At 40.9% G+C, this 23,707-nt stretch overlaps 1 protein-coding gene across 4 annotated transcripts in view; it reads right to left on the bottom strand.

Moving 5' to 3' along the window:
* Acbd5 (acyl-CoA binding domain containing 5) overlaps positions 1 to 23,277 on the bottom strand; it is a 32,996-nt gene extending 9,719 nt beyond the window's left edge. The window contains exons 1-10 of one of the 4 annotated variants that reach the window (XM_041641555.1): positions 23,218 to 23,277; positions 21,915 to 22,083; positions 16,258 to 16,378; positions 13,268 to 13,340; positions 11,032 to 11,146; positions 10,770 to 10,802; positions 7,924 to 8,058; positions 5,517 to 5,714; positions 4,696 to 4,802; positions 673 to 898 (exon numbers count right to left, since the gene is read on the bottom strand). In XM_041641555.1, coding sequence (XP_041497489.1) covers positions 673 to 898; positions 4,696 to 4,802; positions 5,517 to 5,714; positions 7,924 to 8,058; positions 10,770 to 10,802; positions 11,032 to 11,146; positions 13,268 to 13,340; positions 16,258 to 16,378; positions 21,915 to 21,990 — 1,084 coding nt within the window. In that variant the 5' untranslated portion in view covers positions 21,991 to 22,083; positions 23,218 to 23,277. Of the gene's footprint in view, positions 1 to 672; positions 899 to 4,695; positions 4,803 to 5,516; positions 5,715 to 7,923; positions 8,059 to 10,769; positions 10,803 to 11,031; positions 11,147 to 13,267; positions 13,341 to 16,257; positions 16,379 to 21,914; positions 22,084 to 22,272; positions 22,467 to 23,217 lie in introns of those variants that run through there. The other 3 variants (XM_041641553.1, XM_041641554.1, XM_041641556.1) reach the window with 3 other exon arrangements.
* Between the last annotated feature and the right edge of the window lie 430 nt (positions 23,278 to 23,707).

Below are 23,707 nucleotides of genomic sequence, written 5' to 3'. Positions count from 1 at the left end.
TACATTTTTTTTGTGTGTCCCGGTGGAGGGCATGCTCACGCCAAGGTGTGCACTGGAGGTCAGAGGACAACTAGTGAAAATCAAGTTATATCTGCTTCCACCCAGGGATCACACCCAGTTCTCAGGTTTGGCAGCACACTTAACCTGCAGACCATCTCACCAGCCCACATCACTACTGTCGGTATTTTTAGTGTTCATTGTTCCTTAGCTGTTATTGATTTGTCGGCTTTAAATGATCTCCTTCAAGTCAAGTAAGGAAAAGATAAATAATTCAGACTGCCTTACACTGGGACTCAAAGTAGCAGCAGAGTTAGAGCAGTGATGGTTCAGAGGGCATAAACGTGGTTCCTTAGACATACTGTATCATGGGCTGCCAAGGTGGCTCAGCAAGTAAAGACATGTGTTGCCAGACCTGCGTGTCCTGATTTTCACATGCATGCCATTATATGTAGAATGTACACACATACATACACACACACACACACACACACACACACACAGCATGTTATTTTAGAAAATACTGCACAAAAGATTAAAAAAAAATTAAGTTGGGCACTACCACACCAACGCTTGGCAATCAGAGGTAGAAGGATCACAAGTTCCAGTCCAGCCAGATCTAGATAATGAGACTGTCTCAGAAATCACATGAATCAGTAAAGGAGGAGTACACACCTCTCCCTCTTCGAACACTAGAGAAGTCCTCGCTTTCTCCCCCTCTCTTCTCTCGGTGTGGAGCTCCACTGCTTCTGCCATCTTCTCCTCCGTGCTTTACTTCACCTTTCCCCTCAATTGCTACCATCCGTATTTTCCCAATGCTGCCATTTCCAGGAGAGATTTGAGCATCTTCACAAAACCCAGAATGTTCCAAGTGCTGACTGGGATCACCACCTAAGTAATACTGAAAGTGTCCATTGTTTGACATAAAGTTGTCTAAAGACTTACAAATTTAAAACAATAGTTACAAGTTATAAATTTAACTGATATAGCAAAAGTTTTTATGGTAATAAAAATACTGTTTTCTAAAAGGGTCCTCTCATGTTCCTGCTGGAAATATTCCTTTCTTTAAAATATCCTTCAACTTGAACTCAGTTTCCCATATACAAGAAGTAATTGAGTAGGCATGATTTTCTCTATGAGCAAAATGTAAGGGTTCCCAAGAGTCACCCAGTCACCCAAGATATAAAGAAATGTTCACCTTAGTTACTATACTTAACTCTAGACAACTATAAGGAAAAAGGACCCTGGCTCATAACCTTAGTAAGGGAGTCCTAAGAGATTATTGAAGGATTGTCTAATAAGATTTATGAAAAACAGCATGTGGCAGATACTACAGAAGTCAATCAAAAAATGATGATGGACATTCAACTGAGGACAAATGGAGTATGGGCCAAGCATGGTGGCGCCCGCCTTTAATCCCGCACTCAGAAGCAGAGGCAGGCGGATCTCTGTGCATTGCAGGATAACCTGTTCTACATAGTGAGCTCTGGAACCAGCCAAAGTTACAGCCAGCCCCTGAGTCAAAACAAAATCAAAAAAGAACAAATGAATATAAGTCATATCAAAGGTTTCATAATGACAATGAACCATCAGTGTAGTTGGGATGGAAGATGTTTGAGAACTTACAACAGAATAGTACTGGTCTTAAAAAACTGAGCACATAGAGCAAGAGAAAGGAAATTTCTAATGACTAGACAGTTTGGTGACATACTAAAATAAATACAGGAGATAGATAAGGCTGTAGGATAACAAAAGAAAGATAATGGTTCAGATACAGGTAAGTAAAAACTGAAGCCATAGGTGTCTCAGTTAGGGTTTTTCTGGTGTGCTAAAAACACCATGACCAAAAGCAACTTGGGAATAAAAGGGTTTATTTCACCATATGCATATAAGTCATTGCTAAGGGAAGTCAGGACAAGGCAAGAACTCATAAAGAAGTGCTGCTTATACTGGCTTGTTCTTCACAGCTTGCTAAGCCTGTTTTTTTATATCATCCAAGGCCATGGGCCAAGTGGTGGCTCTGTCCACAGTAATCTGGGCCCAGCACATCAAGTATAATGAAGAAAATAGCTCACAGGCTATTTTGGTAGGAACACTGTCTCAACCGAGGGTCCCCTTTCCCAAATGACTCTAGTTTGTGTCAAATTAACATAAAACTAGCCATCACACTAGGCAAAGAGTATGGCAGTTACAATTCAAAAGAAAGAAAACAGTGAATTTATTACTTTAATAGTTATCAACCTTCAGTACTGCCTGAACCCAAAGAATCGCCAAAGCTGTACTACTGAAAAATACTAAATTCCTGGATCACCAAGAAAAGGTGATTGAAATGAACTGTCCAGTAGTGCACGAGGGAGGCACTAGAGGAAGACAGGCAGGCAGATCTCCATCAACACCAGCCTTGTGTACACATGGAGTTATGAGCCCACCAGGGCTATTTAGTACAATTTTGCCTTAAAGAGAAAAAGAAAAAAGGTGCTAATAACCAACTTCCTTTTTGTTCCTTTGTTGAGTTTTTTGGGGTTTTTTGTTTCTTTCTTTCCCTGAGGGAACCGCATCTTACTATGTACCCTTAGCTGGCCTGGAACTTTCCAGTAAACTTGGGGATATAATTGCCTCTACTCCCAAATGCTGTAGGCCACTACACACAATCACAGACCTATGTGTAATTTGTTCTTCTTCCAATACTGAATCTTGACTGAAATCTGAAGATTATTTTAAGTAGGTTTTTGTTTTAAAAGTTTTGGTTTTTTTTTTTTGTTTTTTTTTTTTTTTGGTTTTTCGAAACAGGGTTTTTCTGTAGCTTTGGAGTCTGTCCTGGCACTACCTCTGGAGATCAGGTTGGCCTTGAACTCACAGAGATCCACCTGCCTCTGCTGGGATTAAAAGCACCACTTCCTAGTTTAAAGGCTTTATTTTTATTTTTAACTATGTAGATAGGTGTGCATCTTGTATGTGGGTTTGTATGGAGGTTTTTGTAAATGAGAGCGATGCCCTTGTGGGTAAGAAGAGGGCATCAGATCTCCAGGGTAGGATTCACAGGCAGTTGTGACCTGTCTTGATGTGGTGCTAGGAATCAAACTTGGGTCCTCACAAGAGCACTCTTAAGAGGGTGGCAGTGCACACCTTTAATCCCAGCATTTGGGAGGCAGAGGCAGGAGGATCTCTGTGAGTTCAAGGCTAGCCTGGTCTGTAAGAGCTAGATCCAGGACACAGAGAAACCCTGTCTCAGAAGAAAAAAAAAAAAGGAAGGACAGAGTATACGCTCTTAACTGCTGAACCAGCAGCTCTCCAGCCCTTGAACCAAAAGTTTTAACTGACTGGAGTATAGTCAATATGAAGAACTAATTTATGCTGAAGATTATTCAGTTTTCTTCGCTAATCAATGTTTCAGCAAGGACAGCAGAATAAACAGTTTACCCTCTGCACCTCCATTCTACCTATGACACATTATTTATAAAATACACATAAGATAACTTAAAATGGAATGCTGTATTACTGTAATAGTTGTCTACTGTCTATATTGGTATTCTAATATAGTATCTTTATAAAATAATTTTATTCTAATTCTGCTATTGTAGTATTATATTAAAACTAATTCTCTTTTGGTGTGTGTGTGAAAGCACGTGTGTTGGCTATGGCCATGCATCAGTGCTCCCCGTCATGTGCTCCCCGGCATGAACACGCAGAGAGCAGAGGGTCACCAGCAGCCTACTCTACCATTGCCGCTCTCCACCTTATTCCCTGGTACACATCTCTCACTGAACCTAGAGCTGACAACAAGAAAACCCTAGGAATCCTCCTCTCTTCTGTTCCACACAATACTGAGGAGTATGCACACAGAGTCACACAGCTTATTTTGTCTTTGAAACAGGTTCCTACAGTATAACCATGGCTGAACTGAACTCACAGAAATCAGCCTGCCTGTTTCTTGAGTGCTAGGATTAAAGGTGTGTGCCACCATGCTGTCCTCCACACATGACTTCTGATAGGGACATTGAGATTTCAAACTCAAGTCCTTCTCCTTCCTCTCAAACTTGTGGAACAAGTGATCTTACCCACAAAGCCAGCCTCAGCTATTATTATCATACACTTTATAATTTACTATAATCATTATACACTTTAATTTACACACACACACATACACTATAAATGTTTAAACATTTTCAGGATATTTTTAAAGTGTGTGACGTGTGTGTATTCTCCAGTGTGTTCGTGGCTGTATTTCGTCAGTGTCACAGCACACATGAGGTATTTAAACATCAACACCTCAGATGTCTGCGCTGGCTTCCCACCTGAACCTGGGTCATCTGTCATCCGTCACTACATACAGCAGCCTAGCTGGCCTGTGAGCTCCTGGGGATTCTCCTGTCACCAGCTCCCATCTCACTAAAGGGGCACTAGGTTACACATGTCCTCTAGCTTACACAGGTTCTGGGGAAGCACTTTGCCCTACAGCAGGTTCATTCCAAATTAATGAACAAGTTTATTAGCTACTAAAGAGGTTATGCATTGGTATTTTGGGGATTTTTTGTTTGTTTGGTTGGGTTTGGTTTTTGTTTTTTTTGGGTTTTGTTAGTCTCCTTAGTGTAGAAAATAATGGTTTCATTATGGCATGATTGTATGAATGTCATATTGTATTCTGCATACTGGATATATCATTTTGAAAATTTGTCAGTTGTAAAATGTCATCTTTACCTCTTCTTGTCCAAATTGCTCCATAGAATCACAGTACACTTCACTGTCTGAGTCACTTGTCAAATGATGAATTCCTGAAGCGTCCTCACTGTGATCATCATTTGTATCTAAATAGAAACAAATGTCCAGACAGTGTATTTATACTCTAGGACAATAAAAACATTTCATTCTATATTTCACAACTCATCAGTCCTCTATTATACTCATTCTGGCAAAGAAGTCTGTCTTACCAAGTCATCATAGGTTACCCTCAAATCCACAGTGTTCCTGCCTCAGCTTCTAAAGTGCTGAGATTACAGGTATTCCACCACACCTGGCTCCAGGTCATGATATATATATATAGTGTGTACATATATGTGTGTTATGTATATATAAACAGCTAGACTTAGGAAGTAAAGGCAGGAGAACCACTAGCAGTTCTAGGCCACCAGGTCTACACAGGTGGGTCCTGATAAAACACACCACAGCTGGTAAAATAGAGGAGCTTACTGCCAAATCTGACCATCTGAGTTCAAAATCCCAAAGATGGAAAAACAGAGTCAACTCTATCTAGTTATTCTCTACCCTCCATATACCCTCCAAAGACTTAACATAATACACACACAACTACACACTATGAACAAAAAAAAAAGAATCAAATATAAGAAAGCATTCTGGCTCTAATTCTCTGTTTCAAAGTAACAAACCCTTATAGCAGCATTAACAACCCTAAGAAGACATTTCTAAACAGTTTACTGTAAGTTTTCAACACCCTAGAATTGTTAGAAGAGGATTTTAGGTATAAGAAAACGATTAGGCAAAGGAATATCTGAGAACAATACCTTGGTGGACATAGACAACAGTGTTTTCAGTTTGCTCCAAGCTCTGATCTACAGGCTTTGCTTCTTCATTGTTTCTGACATTTGGGGAAGAATCGGTATGAAGATCATTGTGTGTATCCTGCACAAAGCTATCCTTATAGCCATTGGTAACAATGATTTCCAAATTCTTATCTGGTGATTTCTTCATCATTTTCTTATCTTGTATGGAAAAAAAAAAGGTGAGATGCATAAAGTACCTCGTAACCAGGCATGGTGACTCAGTCTTTAATCCTAGCACTCAGCACTCTCTGTGAATCTGAGGTCTAGATAGAGAGTAGAGAGTACCAGGCTAGCGATACACAGATGTTCTAGAATCTATAGTCAATTCCCAAATTACCACAATCTTTTTTGAAGGGCTTCCTATTTGGATGGGAGAAATGGGTGGTTCCTCAAAAGGGGTCCTATTATTACATGCCAAAGCTCACCCAAAATTCATGTTAAATTGTCAAAATGCTCCCATTCTCTCCACAAGGTGGTGGCACATGCCTTTACTCCCAGCAGAGGCAGGCAGATCTCTGTGAGTTCAAGGCCAGCCTGTTCTACAGAGCAAGTTCCAGGATAGGCTCCAAAGCTGCAGAGAAACCTTGTCTCGAAACCACCCTCCCCAAAAAAAGAAAAAACCCCCATTCTCCATGACTCTTATGAAAAGACTTTAAAATGCATCACTATCATCGTCATCTTGGGCTGCAGAGATGGCCCAGCAGTTAAGAGCACTTCCTGGTTTTCCAGAGGATTCAAGTTCTGTCCCCAGCACCCATGTCAGGTTCACAACTGCCTACAGCTTCAGCTCCAGAGCATCTGATACCCTGTGCATGCTGGGAACTGAACCCAGGTCCTCTAAAAAAGCAGTCAGTGCTCCTAACTGCTGAGCCACCTATCCAGTTCCTAGAATAATGTCCTAATGTTTTTCATTACCTCAGACAAATTGCTCTAGAAACAAAGAAATGAAGATTACCAGACTGTTAAACTGATCCATAAGAAACAGACTGTGGGGGGCTGGACAGATGGCTCAGCAGTCAAGAGCACTGGCTGCTCTTCCAGAGATCCTGAGTTCAATTCCCAGAAACCACATGGTAGCTCATAACCATCTGTAATGAGATCTGGCTCTTCTGGCCTGCAGGCACACAGGCAGATAGAACACTATATACATAATCAATAAATAAAGCTGTGCAGTTTCAGTAAGTATCTCTTTCCTTCACAGTGCTTGTTCTTCTGCTAACACAGAATGTGGTACCCCATGATTCCAATATTCCACCATCAAAATTTACACCTGGGGTGATCCCAACACACAAGAGAAAAAATCAGGATTGTTAAATATGAGGTCTCCCTGGGCTACATAGTAAAACTCAATCTCAAAATACTAAGAGCTGAGTGCATAGCTCAAGGGTAGAATGCTTGCCTACATATGCCAGGCCTTAGGTTATGCCTGTATTCTATTCTCTATAGTCCATTTAATTTTGATAAAATGCTAAAAAAAACAGTGTATATGCATATATCTATGCTAAAAATAACACCTTAAAATAATATATACATGGGCTAGGGATATAGATCCGTTGGTAGAGTACTAGCATAACACTAATGAAGCCCTGGCCTTAATGACAATGCATCAACTGAGCATGGTAGCAGTCACCTATAACCCAGCAGGAGCATGAGAAGTTCAGGTCATCCTCAGCTACAGAGCATATGCAAGGCCAGTCAGGGATAAGTGAAGCATTGTTTCCCAAAAATTAAAATTAAAAAATTACACAATACAGAGATGGAGAGATGGCTCAGCAGTTAAGAGCACTGGCTGACCCACATGGCACCTTACAACTATGTATAATTCTAGTTCCAAAAATCTGATGCCTTCTCTGACCTCTGAGGACACAGCATGCACATGGTGCACAGACATGCATGCAGACAAAATACCCATATGCATAATAAAAGTAAATACCCCTTTACATTACACAATACATCATTTTATGCTTTGGGAGAATAGCCTACTCTTGTCTACCCTCAATTAACACCTATTTCATTAATTTTTTTTAAATATTTAACTTTATTTTATGTGCATGTGGTATAAAGGTGCCAGATTCACTGGAATTAAACAGTTGTGAGCTGTCATATGGGTGCTGGGAATTGAACCTGGGTCCTCTGGAAGAGCAACTAGTGCTCTTAACCACTGAGCCGTTCCTCTAGCCCTTATTTCATTAATTAATAAGGCTGGCTGCCTGTATATTCCATAGAAGAGCATTTTGATTCACTGAAAATACTCCAAATGCCATCACATGCATTAATAATATACAAAAAAAAAAACCCAAATGTTACGTCCTTTTATCTTACCTGGTACGAGATTATTAACTGTATTAACCAGTTACTCCAGACTTACCATTGCTATCACTCTGCTCTGCTCCTTTTAACTCTTCTTGGGCCTCTTCTTCCTCAGACTCAGCTCCACTATCACTGCTCTCAGTTTTACCATTAACAGCTTTGGCATTTGAAGAGATCAGAACATTACCAAGATCTAAATCATGAAATGAAAAATTCTTAATGTTGGAATTTGCAAAACAAAATTCACTAAACAATAAACCATTTTTTTAAATCACAATACTAACAATGGAAGCTAGAGAGATGAGTCAGAGGTTAAGAGCACCGCTGCTCTTCCGAGGGACCTAGGTGCATTTTAGCACTAGGTGGTGGCTTACAACTGTCTAGACTTTAGCTCCACTTACAGGCACACAGGCAAAATACACACACACACACACACACACACACACACACACACACATATATATTAAAAGTATATATATATTAAAAATATAAATTGGATGATGGCAGCACACGCCTTTAATCCCAGCACTCAGGAGGCAGAGGCAGGAGGCAAGTTTGAGGCCAGCCTGGTCTACAGAGTTCCAGAACAGCCGGTCTTGAAAAACAAACAAACAAATATATAAATGTAATGTTATTCTTTTACTCTACACATTTATAGCTATACAAATTACTTCAATTACCAGTTTACAACAAAAATGATAATGCTGTCTTACCTATCCTTTCTGCAGCCAAGTGAGAACTAATTTTGAAGTTAATATCAATCAAAAAAATAAAGTTGAATATAAATGACCTTCATACTTAGTAAATGAAAAACAATTTGCTAGCCTGCCAAAAGCATCAATATGATATTTTAGTCCTACCAATAGTCTCCCTGGTCTCCCTGATAATATAGTTGGACTCCATTTTAATTGTTGAGATAAAACCTCACACTACAGCCCTGGCTGGCTTAGAACTCACTATGTAGACCAGACTGGACTCAATCCTGCAACAAGCTTCCTGCCTCTGCTCCCAACGAGCTGGGATTATAGACATACACCACCATGCCCGCCTAACTTCTTCCTATCAGATACAGAATGCTGCATAAATCTGTATCATCATCCTGGCACAGAAGCCATGATAATGACTGTATTATTCAATCTCAGCATTTGTGCTGCAGAATCAGGCACTATTTACATTTTTAATTTTTTTGTATTGTCTTTAGGGCTCAAGGTATAAAGCCTAATTTTTATATATTTATAATGTGAATAATAGATAGATAGATAGATAGATAGATAGATAGATAGATAGGCAAGCAGGCAGGCAGGCAGACAGGGAGTAGATAGGCAAGCAGGCAGACTGACTGACTGACTTTTTGTGAAGAAATTTCAAGACAGGGTTTCTCTATGTAGCCCTAGCTGTCTTTGAATTCACTTTGTAGACCAGGCTGGCCTAGAACTCAAGAGATCCAAGAGATCCTCTGCCTCTTGAGTGCTGGGATTAAAGGCGTGCGCCACCACTGCCATTTTTTTAAAACATCAATTTCATCACTTAAAGAAGCAAATAGTATTGGCCAAAATTTACCCTAAGAGAAGACACAAACTACAATATGCTTTTCAACTGAGCTCTAACGAGGATACAGATCTGGAATTAGGAGTTTTAGAGTGATCTAAGACTGTCCACATCCGTAAGGGTGTCATGCTTTACCAGTGCTGAGCTCTAACGAGGATACAGATCTGGAATTAGGAGTTTTAGAGTGATCTAAGACTGTCCACATCTGTAAGGGTGTCATGCTTTACCAGTGCTGCTGGGTTCTGGACCACACTTTGAGAAACAACAGTGCACAGACACTGAAGAGGGCAGAAAAGGCAAGGTGTGGTAGCTGTAACCCCTGCACTCAGGAGGCTGAGGCAAGAGGAATCCTGAGTTCAGATTAGGATAGTCTACATACTGAACCCTGTCAAAAATCAAACAAAACAACAATAAAAACAAAAAAAAAAAAAAACAAAAAGCAGAAAAAAAGAAGTGATCTTATACCATGAACATTTTTTCTTTCTCTTACAAAAATCCACTTTGGCACCAGCAATATGTCTCACTGGGCAGAGATACCCAACACAAACCTGATCTGAGTTCAACTCAATTCTCAGGAACCACAGGATAGAAAGAAAGACAATTCCTGCAACCTACTCGCTGACCTCCACAATCACACTGGGGTGTGTACGCATGCATGCATGGCATGTGTGTGTGTGCACACATACACACAGAAGCTAACTTTAACAATCATTAAAAAGAAAAATATCCAATTACATTAAACTCCAAAATACCTATACACTTTAACAGCGGGGTGCTGGGGACTGTGGATCCCCAGACCCCGAATTTCCTGTGACCCCCTGCCTGCCAGAGTAAACAACTTGTTTTCCTATGCCTGCAGGCTCTGAGCAAACAACTTGTTTTGTAGCTGCTCTGAGCATGAGACCCTCAAGAGTTCCTGATGACAGGGGAGTGGTTTCTGGTGGGCTTGCAGCTCAGAGTTACCACGTGGAAGGAGGCCCTATATAAGCTGCCCTGGAACACAGTAAAGGGCATTCGGGGCATCCTTGGCCTTACCCATCTCTATGTATGTGTTTCCATCTCCAGCCCCTTGCCTGTACTGTAGCGCATAGAGCTGGCATTGTGCTACGGTGAGGCCTACATTCCTATTTAACTCCACCTAAGTAAACCAAATGAAAGACTAAAACTTCAAGTCTATTTTCTATTAGAGAATCATGACCTCGCCATAGTTTGTTCTGTAGTTCTAAGAATCAGCTGTAAGCTACCTGACTTGGTGCTACCTGACATGACCAGGTCCTCTGGAAGAGCAGGAAGTGCTCTTTACCGTCACCCTATAAATTTTAAGCAAGGGCTTTACATGGATTTCATTATTCCTACCTTCTAAATATTTGGAGAGTTTCTCCAGTCGGACTGGCATGTGAAAGTAAAAGAGAAAATTAGACACATAGGTATTCGTGCATGCATATTGTATCAGCTGCTGAGGTAAGAAAAAAAGGTAAAACAGAGCTGAGCAGGATTACACATGCCTGTAATCCCAGAATATGGGTGAATGAGGAAGGAAGGTGATGAGTTCGAGGCCAGCCTGGCCCGACCTTGTACACAAGACCATGTCTTGAAAAGAAACATAAGCCTGTCCAACCTGAGGTCAAGTCAGAACTCTTGCCACTCTTTTTGTCTTCTACAATTTCATAAAATGGACCGATAACATGCAGCAATTCTTCAACTTTCTCGGTCATGGGCATAGTTTCAAGAATCTATAATTAAGAGAAAGAAATACTGTAAAATCACCAACTATTAACTTGGTCTGTAGTTGTACAAAATCTACTATTCCCAGTCTGTCAATCATTTGCAGATTTGAAGTTCACTAGCAGACTTCCCAAAGGGACTACATTAGTTATATAATGAACATTAACTAATTTTTTTCAATCATACTAAAGATGTATATGCTAATGATCTAAAAGTATTCTTGGAGCTGGTGACTAAGCTGTTAGTTACAGAAAACTTGATATTCCTAAAGAGGACCCAGGTTGGGTTCCCAGCACCCACATGGTGGCTAACAGCCATCTGCGGCTCCACTTTTGACCTCTGAGGGCTCCTATATCCATGTGGTCCACATATTCTCAGGCACATATACATAAATTAAAATAACCTTTTTTATTTAAAAAAAATATTTTCATTTGAAGACGATTTTACATAGACTTCAAATGAAAGGATTATATAATAATTTTAAGTTTTACATTAAAATCTAGGGTTTATAAAAAAACAGAAAGCAGTAGAGCTAGAATGAAATTATATCTGCCATTTGATAGTGAGAAAGCTTCTAAGAGAACATGAAGATAGAGCATTGATAAACTCTTTGATACCTTCAAGACTATGAGACAATTTAGAATCATTCATCTGTTTTGGGGTTTGGGTGTTTGTTTTTGTTTGTGGGGGCAGGATCTCACTGTGTATCCCTGGCTGTCCTTGGAACTCCCTATATAGACCAGGCTGATCTTGAATTCATACAAGCACAAGTCAGCACTCCCAACTCCCTTTCTTACTATAAACTGGCTAAACCATTACTTAATAAAACTGGATAGGAAAAAATGGATAAACATTAATGTCAGTTCAATTTTATATTGAATTATAGAAACATATCCTGAAAGTTATACACTATTTGAGGTAAGAAAGAGGTCAGCAAGATGGGTCAGTGAGTAAAGACACTTGCTGCCAACCACACAACCTGAGGTTAATCCTTGGACCCCACTGCAGAAGGAGAGAACCAAGTCCTACAAGCTGCCCTGAGTATCACACATACACTATGACACCCACAAAATAACTAAGTGTAACTTTTTTTTAACTTGATCACCTTGATAAACTAAATGTAACTTTTTTTTTAGTTTTTCGAGTTTTAGTTTTTAGGATTTCTCTACAGCTTTGAAGTCTGTCGTGGACTTAGCTCTTATAGACCAGGCTGGCCTCGAACTCACAGAGATCCGACTGCCTCTGCCTCCCGAGTGCTAGGATTAAAGGCGTGCACCACCCCCGCCCAGTCCTAAGTGTAACTTTTTTTAAAAAAGAATAATCAAACCACAGTGGCTTTTAATTTTCTCTGCTTTTGAAGGGTTCCTTTGTTTTTGTGCTACTGATACAGATAACAGCTAAAAAAAAACAATGAACTCTACCCTCTGCTCTAAAGTCCACTAAAGAAAGTTGTGAAAATGTAACGAAGGGCACACAATGAGTAGCAGAGGCAATATGAAAAAGAAACAGCACAATATTCTGAATTTTCCAAATAAAAATTATTAAAAATCCTCTAGGGGGAGGGAGACTAACTCCCCTATTTCAGACTTTATATTTAAAAGCAGTTTCTTTAAAATCACTAGGCAGGCCTGGGCATGTAGTCAGTTAATATACTTGGCTTGCATGCAGGAAGCCTTTGGCTCTATTTCCAACACCACATAAAACTGGGCTGCGAGGAGCTTGTACATAAGTCCAGTACTCAGGAAGTAGAGGCAAAGGAACCAGGTCATCTGCACAGACTACTCTGAGGCTGCTTAAAGCCTTGTCTCAAAAAAAAAAAAAAAAAAAAACCTACAGATACTGGACATGCAGCTCAATAGTAGCAACTAATGGCACACAAAAAAAGTAAATTCAAGATGTTTTGAATACTTTTATTCTAGCTGAGCAGTGGTGGCACACGCCTTTAATCCCAGCACTCAGGAGGCAGAGGCAGGCAGATCTCTGTCAGTTCGAGGCCAGCCTGGTCTACAAGAGCTAGTTCTAGGACAGGCTCCAAAGCTACAGAGAAACCCTGTCCCAAAAAACAAAAAAAGAAAACCAAAAAAAAAACTTTTATTTTTTTATTCTGTACTATGAATTATTTCCCCCACCTTTTTCATTTCTTCAACATATGCAATCATGGCTTCTTCTTTAGTCATATCACCCAATGAACTCCAAGCATCCCTAGAATGAAAATATAAAAGTAAAAACAAAAGATACTTGATTTTTGAGCTAGGTATGCTAGCTCATGCCTGAACCTATTAAATAATAAAGTTATGCTAACTGCAGGAAAATGGATACAACTAGAGAAAATCATATGACATGAATTAAATCGATCTCAGAAAGACAAACATCAAGTTTTCTCCCATTTATTGATCTTACACTTCACACACAAAATCATGTCTGTACTGATGACATGAGAGTTAAGTGAGATGGAGGAACCAGGAACTAATGGAAGAAGGGGGGAGAGAGGCTAGAGAGATGTCTCAGTGGTTAAGAGCACTGACTGCTCTTCCAGAGGTCCCAGGTTCAATTCCTAGCATCCACGTGGCAGCGCACAACTGTAATTCTAGTTGCAGGGAACGTGACATCCATGGCAAAACACCAATGCACATAAAATAAAAATTAATTAATTAATTAAGAAGAAAGAACAAGAAGGATAAACGAAGGGTAGTCAAGTATGGGAGGAATGTGCTCAAAGTATATATCATATAAATAGCCTTTTATAACCTTTTATAATGATTTTTAAAAATATAAAATAAGAAAATTTTAAATATTAAACATTTGACACATTCACATAAGTGTAGACCACATAAGATTATACACTATTCTTAAATATTTCCTAAGAATCCTTTAAAAGGTTTTAAGGAAGGTGAACATCCAAACTGGCTAGGCTCCCACAAAGCCAGCACATTACGTAGGTTCAAAACCCCGTGCCATTGTCCTTGGGTTCTCATCAGCCCTCATTGTTGGCCATGCTCAGAGAGTCCAGTTTTATCCCATGCTTTTTCAGTCACAGTCCAGCTAGAAATGCACGGAGGGGGGAGGACCTAGGACTTACCACAGGGCAGGGAAATCTGACTGCTCTTTGGGCTGGAGAGGGAGGGGGAGAGGAGTGGGGGGAGGGGGAGAAGGGTGGGAGGAGGGGGAGGGAAATGGGAGGCTGGGAGGAGGAGGAAATTTGTTTTTTTTTTTTCTCTTTTCTCAATAAAAAAAAAAGTTAAAAAAAAAAGGTTTTAAGGATTTTTAAAAAATTTATTTGTGTCAGGTGGTGGTGGCACACACCTTTAATCCCAGCACTCAGGAAGCAGAGGCAGGCAGATCTCAAGTTCAAGGGCAGCCTGGTTTACAAAGTGAGCTCCAGGACAGCCAGGACTACTACAAAGAGAAACCCCATCTCAAAAAACAAAAGAACAAAAAAAAAAAAAAAGAAAAGTTGATTTGCATGAGTGTATGTTTGCAGGAGTTTATGTGTACCATTGTGTGCAGGAACTCACAGAAGCCGAGAGGTTGTCAGATTCCCTGGAGCAGGAGTTAAAGGCATGAGCCACCACATGGGTGCTGGAAACTAAACCTAAGTCCTCTGCAAAAAATACACTTAACCACTGAGCCATGTCTCCAGCCCCAAAGGTCTAGCTTATTTTTTTCCTTTTTGAGTATATGTATGTGTGCCATTTGCAGACAACTGCTCTGACACGCCAGAAGAGGCATCAGATCCCCTGGAGCTGGTGCCACAGGCAGTTGTAAGACACCCAGCGTGGGTGCTACCTTAGTCTCAAAGCAAACCCAAGGCCTCTGCAAGAGTACCAAGTGCTCTTAACCACTAAGCCATCTCTCCAGCCTTAGTAAAGTTTTCATGTCATAGGAACTGTGAAAGCCATGTTGTAGAGAAATATACATTTAGGTTAAAATTTTCCTATTAATTTAAATGTATAACTAATTTATATACTAAAAATAAAGATGAAATAGGCCTAAGGATGTAGTTCAGTTGGTAAAAGTATTTGTCTAGCAGGCACAAGGCCCTGGGTTCAATCCCTAGCATGGAATAAAGTAGGTATTGTAATCTTGCCCTGTAACCTCAACACTGGGAAGGCAGAGACAGAACAAAAGTTCAAGGCTACATATGAGTTTTAGAATGAGACTGTCTCAAAAGATAACACAAATCCCCTATTTATACATTGTTTTTAGCAATTAACTCTGCCACAGGTCAATTCTAGGGGGAAAAATAATTTCCATCTATGAATTCAAAAACTTAATTATTTGAAAAACATGATGCACTAATTACCATGCTATATTGATAAAGTATAATCGAAAATTAACCTTTGTAAATCTACAGTAGTAAACGTACCAAGATGTTCATGGTAGTCAATGCAGAAAATGGTAGAACATCTAAATATCTCATGATTTTTTTAACTAGAACATTAGAAGCCAATATTCAACTCAAGTACTGTGGGTCAGAAGCCATCTTAGACCAAAGGTAAGTAGCAGTCACTGAGTCAAGCCAAGTTACACATTACCTCAGTATCAAAGCAAAAGCCACTATGTTCTTTGGCAGGTCAAAGAGATAAGGAAGCTTGTTTTTGCTTTTTTTGAGAAGCAGTCTCATATAGCACAGGCTGGCCTCACACTCACTATATAGCAAAAAAAGGCCTTGAATTCCTGATCCTCCTGCCTCTATCTCAGACTGTTAGAATTAACTAAATTGTACTACCAACAGCAAATGTGTTCATTTAATATGAGGGATTGATCTAAGGTTGGAAGGAGGAACCGCCACAAAAGGAAAGGAAGAATAAGTGCAAACATTTTCCATCTATAGAGTACCTACCCACAACAATGCTGTTTTCCTATCTTACCCAAGATGTTCCTAATTATGCAAAAGTATATATTTTTTTTAAGATTTAAGCATCCTTGATAATTTATTGACAAAAACTTATAAAAATGAATACTTTCAGCAATTATATATGCAAAAGTATATTAAGGACATTTAAAGAATAAAATTGTGAGCAAATACCTAGTAGGCTTTTATTCACAAAATACATAATAGCTGTATAATTAATTGATATAAATGAAAATTCTTTCTTAACTCTATAAGTGAAATTACCATTTATATCTTCCAATAGGATCCCAGAATCCAGGCCTTGAAAGTTTGCAGGGTCCTTCAGTTGCCTGTTTGTAGAAGCTATAGAACTTGAGCATCATTTCATTTGTTGGCTGAAATGATCCTATGGGGAACAAACATTAAATACAGATCACTTGGGACTGTAACTCATAACATGAAGCTGTGTATTAGCTTAGCCATACCACACTAGAAGTGGTTTTCTTGTTTGGTTTGATTTATTCAGATAGAGTCTAACACTATAGCTCAGGCTTGCCTGGAACTGCTATGTAGGCCGAGCTGGCTTCAAACTCCAACATCTTTCTGAACCAGACTCCTGAGTGTTAAGGGCAGGAGCCATCACACCAGGACTACATCTCTTTATAATTCAGATAATTTATTTCAATCTGAAAAACATCAGGTATTAGTTGTTTTCCTTTGGTTTCAGAAAGTTCTTAAAGTTTAATATTTTGTTTTGATTTTTTGTTTGGTTGGGTTTTTTGTTGTTGTTTTGTTTTGTTGGTTTTTTTGGTTTTTCGAGACAGGGTTTCTCTGTACCTTTGGCGCCTGTCCTGGAACTCACTCTGTAGACCAGGCTGGCCTCGAACTTAAGTCCGCGTACCTCAGCCTCCCAAGTGCTGGGATTAAAGGTGTGCACCACCAATGCCTGGCAAGTTTAAACTTTTTGTTGTTGTTGTTTATTTTTTTTTTAGTTGTTGCAAAAAAAAATTTTCCCATTTCCCTCCCCCTCCTTGCACACATGGCCCCCTCTCCCCACTCCCCTTCCCCTTACTCCATCAGTTCAATAAATAAATTAGCAACCATTTTATTTTATTTTATTTTATTTTATTTGTAGTTTTTCGAGACAGGGTTTCTCTGTAGCTTTGGAGCCTGTCCTGGAACTAGCTCTTGTAGACCAGGCTGGTCTCGAACTCACAGAGATCCGCCTGCCTCTGCCTCCCGAGTGCTGGGATTAAAGGCGTGCGCCACCACCGCCCGGCTAGCAACCATTTTATAAATGCAACTGACATAACCAGCAAATATTACACTAAAAAGAAATATATGAAGAACTGTTTTCAAAAAAATTGTGTTCAAAATTAGAGGTAGAAGTGAAAAATGTTATTTATTATTATTATTATTAACCAAAGTTCACACTAACTGGCTCTCCCAAAGTCCTTTATCTAGTGGAAACTTAAAATCTGGACAACAAATAAAATTTTAGTAACCAAGGTAAACATGCAAGTTTTTCACTTATGCTGCTCAGTTTTCCTGTAGACTGGGCTGGCCTGGAATTTACTATGTAACTCCACTGTTCATCCCATTCTTTTTTTTTTTTTTTTTCGAGACAGGGTTTCTCTGTGGTTTTGGAGCCTGTCCTGGAACTAGCTCTGTAGACCAGGCTGGTCTCGAACTCACAGAGATCCACCTGCCTCTGCCTCCCAAGTGCTGGGATTAAAGGCGTGCACCACCACCGCCCAGCTTGTTCATCCCATTCTTATCTTCAAAAGTTACATGCTTACTTTGGTTATTAAAATTATACTTTGCGCTGGGCCGTGGTGGCGCACGCCTTTAATCCCAGCACTCGGGAGGCAGAGGCAGGCGGATCTCTGTGAGTTCAAGACCAGCCTGGTCTACAAGAGCTAGTTCCAGGACAGGCTCCAAAACCACAGAGAAACCCTGTCTCGAAAAACCAAAAAAAAAAAAAATTATACTTTGCATAATGAGTTACTATTCATTTTAATCTATTTGTTTTTATGTTTCAAATATTTTAACATTTTTATATTTAAAATCCTCAAATTATAAGTACTATAAGTTACAATATTCAGTAAAAGCCATACATATAAATGTTAAAATCTGTATTGCAAAGGAATATTAATAATGGCATAAGAAGTTTCATGACCTGTTATTAAATGGGAAAAGGAAGAAAACATCTTTTAAAGGCCATAAACAGATAGGCGGTGGTGGCGCATGCCTTTAATCCCAGCACTTGGGGGCAGAGGCAGGCAGATCTGTGAGTTCGAGGCCAGCCTGGTCTACAAGAGCTAGTTCCAGGACAGGCTCTAAAGCTACACTGAAAAACACTGTCTCGAAAAAACAAAATAAATAAATAAATAAGTAAAAGGCCATAAACAGCCATGCAATGGCGGTTCATACTTTTAATCCCAACACTCAGGAGGCAGAAGCAGGTGGATCTATGTGAGTTGGAGGCCAGCCTGGTCTACAGATAGAGTTTCAGGACAACCAAGGCTGTTACATAGAGAAACCCTGACTCACAAAAGAAAAAGACCATAAACAGGGGCTGGAGAGATCGCTCAGCAACCAAGAGTACTGGCTGCTCTTACAAAGACCCTTGGTTCGATTCCCAACACCCATATGGCAACTCACAACCATCTGTAATTCTGATACCCTCTTCTAGCCTCCATGGGCACCAGACAGGTACACAGAGGCATATAAGCAAAAGGCACATTAAAGAAAAAAAAAACACAGATACAATAAGACCTAAATGAGGTATGGTGTGTGCGTGTGTGTGTAAATAGTACAGTATACCAAGTGAGAATACCTTGGGAAGGAGAGGCAAAAGGATTACAGGCAAAGGCCAAAATAGGATAACCAGGGGTTACATAGTAAGTTCCAGGCCAGCCCAGTCTACAGAGGAACAATTTATCTCCTACCAAGGAGTACAACACAATATGAATGAAAATGTTAAAAGGGGATGTTGCTGGATAGTAGGTATGTATACAGATTATTATTTCATTTTCCCTTTTCCTGTTAAAAGAAACTCAGTGCTGTCTCTGGACTGATAGCTGGGGAACCTGAATAGGACCAAACTCGGTCCTCAGAATGTGGGTGACTGTTCTGTGACTTGGACAGTCTGGGGGTCTGCTGGCAGTGGGACCAGGATTTATCCCTAGAGTATGACATAGCTTTTTGGAGCCCATTTCCTATAGACGGATACTTTGCTCAGCCTCTGATACAGCGGGGAGGTGCTTTGGTCCCGCTAAACTTTGTTGACTCCCCATGGGAGGCCATATCCTTTCTGAGGAGTGGATGCAGGATTGGGTGGGGAGTAGGTGGGAGAGTAGGTAGGGGGAATGGGATGAGGGGAGGGAGGGAGGGGGAGCTGTGATTGGTATGTAAAATGAAAAAAAAACTTTTAAATAAAAAAGTATTTGACAGAAAAAAATAAATCTCAGTCTTGTTTGTTTTGGTTTTTATGTGTGTGTGTCTGTGTAGGTATCTGAAAGTGAGTGTGGGTTTCTGCAGTAAGATCACAAGACAGGAATTTGTGAACCTCCTGCTGTGCTTGCTGGGAACTAAACTCAGGTCCTCCAGAAGAGGAACAAGGCTCTTAACTGCTGAGCCATCTCTCCATCATACTGCTCATTACTTTTAAAAATGAAAATAGTTATAAAAACAATAATTATAAAGGTAGTTTAAAGATAATGGATTATATATCAAGTATTACATGAAGTAATCAAAAGCTAATAGAATTTTTTTAACTAGAAATTACAACATATACAAATTGAAAACTGGTAGTTCAGGTTTGGCCAAGAGTATATAATTAATTCCGAAATCACAGTAATAACTACCTATATAATATATGAACATTTAGGAGTATTTCTTAGGCACGGTATTTCAACAAGATAGTTATTCTTGATATAGCAAAGAATAAAAATAGAAAAACCACAGTTAAAATGAGTTAATAACTCAAATGTAAATGTAAAATTTGAAAACCAGTAAAAGGGGAAGGGTGGTGAGAGCTGAGCACATCTAAGGCACCTGTAACCAAGACAGCATGGAAAGAGGAAATTAACTCCCGGAGTGTCCTCTGACCCCACACGTGCACTAACACACACACACACAAAATAAATGTAATAAAAAATTTTAATTAAACAACTATCTCATTCTTCAGTGAGCTAACAAAATGTACAAGTTTATTAGCTTAAGTAAAAGGTACATATTATAAAAGATATAAACAAAACTGAAAACATACACTGAATATACTACATATACGGCAGCATTACTTCTGTCCTAAAAACACTCCTGGGACATATGTAACATATGTATTTGAAATATTATCTAATGCCGGGTGATGGTGGTATATGCCTTTAATCCCAGCATTTGGGAAGCAGAGGCAGAAGAATCTCAGTGAGTTCGAGGCCAGCCTGGTCTACAGCGTGAGTTCTGTGACAGCCAGGGCTACATAGAGAAACCCTGTCTCAAAATACCAAAAAAGAACACATTACTTACATAAAACCCTTAAATCATACTTTCCAGTAAATTTTCTTAATTGAACATTTAAACATTTAAAATATCGATATCTAATTGAATTCCTATCTTATTTCCTTTTTTTGTTTTTTGATAGGGTCTCCTTATGCAGATCAGACTGGCCTCAAACTCAGAGATCCACCTGACTTTGCCTCTGGTGTGCCAAGATTAAAGGTGTGTGCCACCACACTGGGCTTATTATTGCCTTCCTTCATTTAGCTTATTTGTACGTATCCTTTAGTTTTCCATGTATTCTCCTCCAATACAATGTTAAAGGTTTACAATAAAACACTACTGAGTTGGGCTGGAGAGATGGCTCAGAGGTTAAGAGCACTGATTGCTCTTTCTAGAGGTCCTGAGTTCAATTCCCAGCAACCACATGGCAGCTCATAACCATCTATAATGAGATCTGATGCCTTCCTCTGGCGTGCAAGCAACAGTCATACAGAACAATGTAAACATAATAAATAAGTAAACTTTAAGAAAAAAAACACCGAGCCTAGACCTTGTACACACTAGGCAAGTACTCCACAACTGAGCAAGTACTCCAGCCCTCTTGATCCTCCAAAGAAGCCGGAATTACAACCTGTGCCACTGTTTTGGAGGTGTGCATGACCTGAACGGGGCTTTGTACATAGTAACGCATGCCCTACAAGCTTTCAGAAGTGTACTTGAAGAGTTTTTATTGAAATGAACTATGCTGACTTTCATTACTTGGCCAAAAGATGATAAATGAAATGGGAGAAAATATGAAATACTATAGTAACATAGGAATGCTATGTTTGTCTTGGCTTACAAATCTAGCACACATAATAATGCTTAAGATAATTTTTAACTTATTATAAAATATAAATTATAATGCAAATGGATATGAATGTAAAAGGTGAAAGTCTCCCTTCTGAAGCTTCTCTTAGAATAGAAAGAAAAATAAAACTTAGTGATGGAAAGTATTCCTTAACACTAACTAGTCAGAGAAAATTACAAAAACTTTTGCAAATTGTTAACAGGACACATACGAAGAAACCCGTATCTAGGCACATCACAGTCAAAATAATCATTTTACAGGTGAATATATTTGTTCTTTCCTCATGTTTCATATCAAAAGTTTCTAAAGGTTTGGATTACACACTTTTGAGCGATGTAGCACTAGACATCTCACCCCATATGTTTTAAACATACCCAAATCCACAGTTATTAGTGAGAAGACTTCTTTTCAACGACATACACTGCTTAAATAGTACATTCACCTTTGGCCTCAAAGATGGGGGTAATTAACTCACATTCAATACCATCCTTTCAGTCACATGCCTTTTAATGGCTGAATGGGAGGGGGCGCTAAATAAAGGAAACGAAAACCAGCTGAGAGGTTTTAAGGGGAAGCCAAGTGCACTTACCATTTTTCGGCAAACTCTGGATCACCTTCACGGCCGCCTCAAACCTGGTTTCATACACCGATCTTGTGTCCGCCATCTCCAGCTGCCAGCACCGGCCCCGGTCCCAAGGTCTGTCCGCGGGAATCAGACAGCAGCAGCAGCACCAGCTTTCCCAAGAGCCTGCATGAAACTGAACGCCGAGCGCAGCCGCGGATTAAGATAGCCCGAAGTCAGGAGGCCGGGGAGGGCAGCTAGCTGGTCAAGTCCCCTTTGCCCAGACCAATCAAGGCCACACCGACCAAGGTGGACTGTTCCTTCCCCCTTCGTGGGGCGTGACTAAGAGAACATCCCAGCCAACAAAAACAGCAAAACAACTCACCGAGAGGAAGAGCATCTCTAGCAGCAGGCCTTGGGGGTTGCGCCGCCAGAAACAGCGGACCCTTTCTCCCACCCGGATGCTGCGGGCCGACCAGCCACACCCCCCATTCCGGAGAAGTCGTTCAGTCGGGGGGTACCCTCCCCGCAGCCCCGCCCCGGAGTCACCGGAGGACCCACTAGCCGCCGCCGCCGAGAAGCAATAAACCCCACCCACCCGCTCCGCAGCCGCGGTGACGCGGACTGGAGGTGCTCGGAGGAGAGGCCAGGCGCTGGCGGGGTCGGTCTGCGGAGGGCCCTGTGCTTGTTTATGTTCCGGCTGGGAGGCCCGATGCTGATGACGCGCTAGGGTTCTACGCCGGGTCCCAAAGGTGCCCCCTGGATACCGCTAGTGTTTATTAAAAAAAATAAAAAAAGTCCGCGGTCCTCAAGGCTCGGGTTAAACTCTGGAGGGTACTGAGTCACAACAAAGTTCGCTTCAAAACTTCCTTTTTGCTACTTAAATCTCTGTGACCTAGGGGAAGTCGCTCGGCCTCCCCGGCGGATTTACACCACACTGAAGGGCAGAAAGGGGGATTAACAAGGATGGAGGTGCTTAGCCTTGGCCCACAAGACTGCGACGGTTTCCACCGAAGGGTGGCCGGGGAGCGAGCAAAGATGAGCGGCGGTCGCCTGCTACTCAGGTCCTCTGCCACCCACTCCTCACGCCCACTTCCTGCCCTGCCGGAGGCTAGGGCTGGAGAAGAAGCGCGCGTGGGAGCTCAGTACCCGCGTTGTCGGCACTGGGAAAGCTCGCAGGGACGTGGGGTGCTGTGCCCGGAAATCTCAAGGACGCCCTCTTGGACGCGTCATTTTCGTCGGTTTAGGGTGGGTTGGGAGGGTTACTCGTACAAACTAGTTGCGAACCATAAGGTCAACTCTTCCCTTGGAGCCGCGGGTCGGCATTTACCTTGATATAGCCAAATGACTGGCAAGGCCTGTCCGCCCTGTCTCGATGCCTGCCCCTCACCTTGCCCCGCGGGCTTATGGGAACTGTAGTTCCCCGGCGCTTCCGGCCATCTTCCTCCTGTTCCGGTTCGGTATCTCATTGTAGCCCACCCTCCCCGTGTCTGGCGGAAGTGCCTTTCTTCCGGGTTTCGTTTGGGAGATTTTTCCGAAGTGCATCGTGTACTCGGAGCAAAAAGGAATATCGGTAATTTCTCTGACAGGCGTATTCCCTGACAGCAGGTTGAGGTTGGTGTTGCGAACAGTGTCACCTGAAGTGTAACGACGTAAACAAATGCAGACAGAGTGTAAAAAAATATATATCTATAGCTTTAATGTAGAAATAGACTTACAGAACCACCGTTCCCGCGGAGACCAGGAAAGCAGAAGCGGTGGCTGGGAGCACGCTCGCCAAATTTATAGGCAGACATTAGCCCGAGGCGAACACGCCCCCC

The sequence above is a fragment of the Microtus oregoni genome, unplaced genomic scaffold (genome assembly GCF_018167655.1).
Source record: "Microtus oregoni isolate MIOR12 unplaced genomic scaffold, Mior012 000070F_ref0000104, whole genome shotgun sequence".
Classification (NCBI taxonomy): Eukaryota; Metazoa; Chordata; class Mammalia; order Rodentia; family Cricetidae; genus Microtus; species Microtus oregoni.
This window is presented reverse-complemented; position numbering and strand designations above follow the sequence as displayed.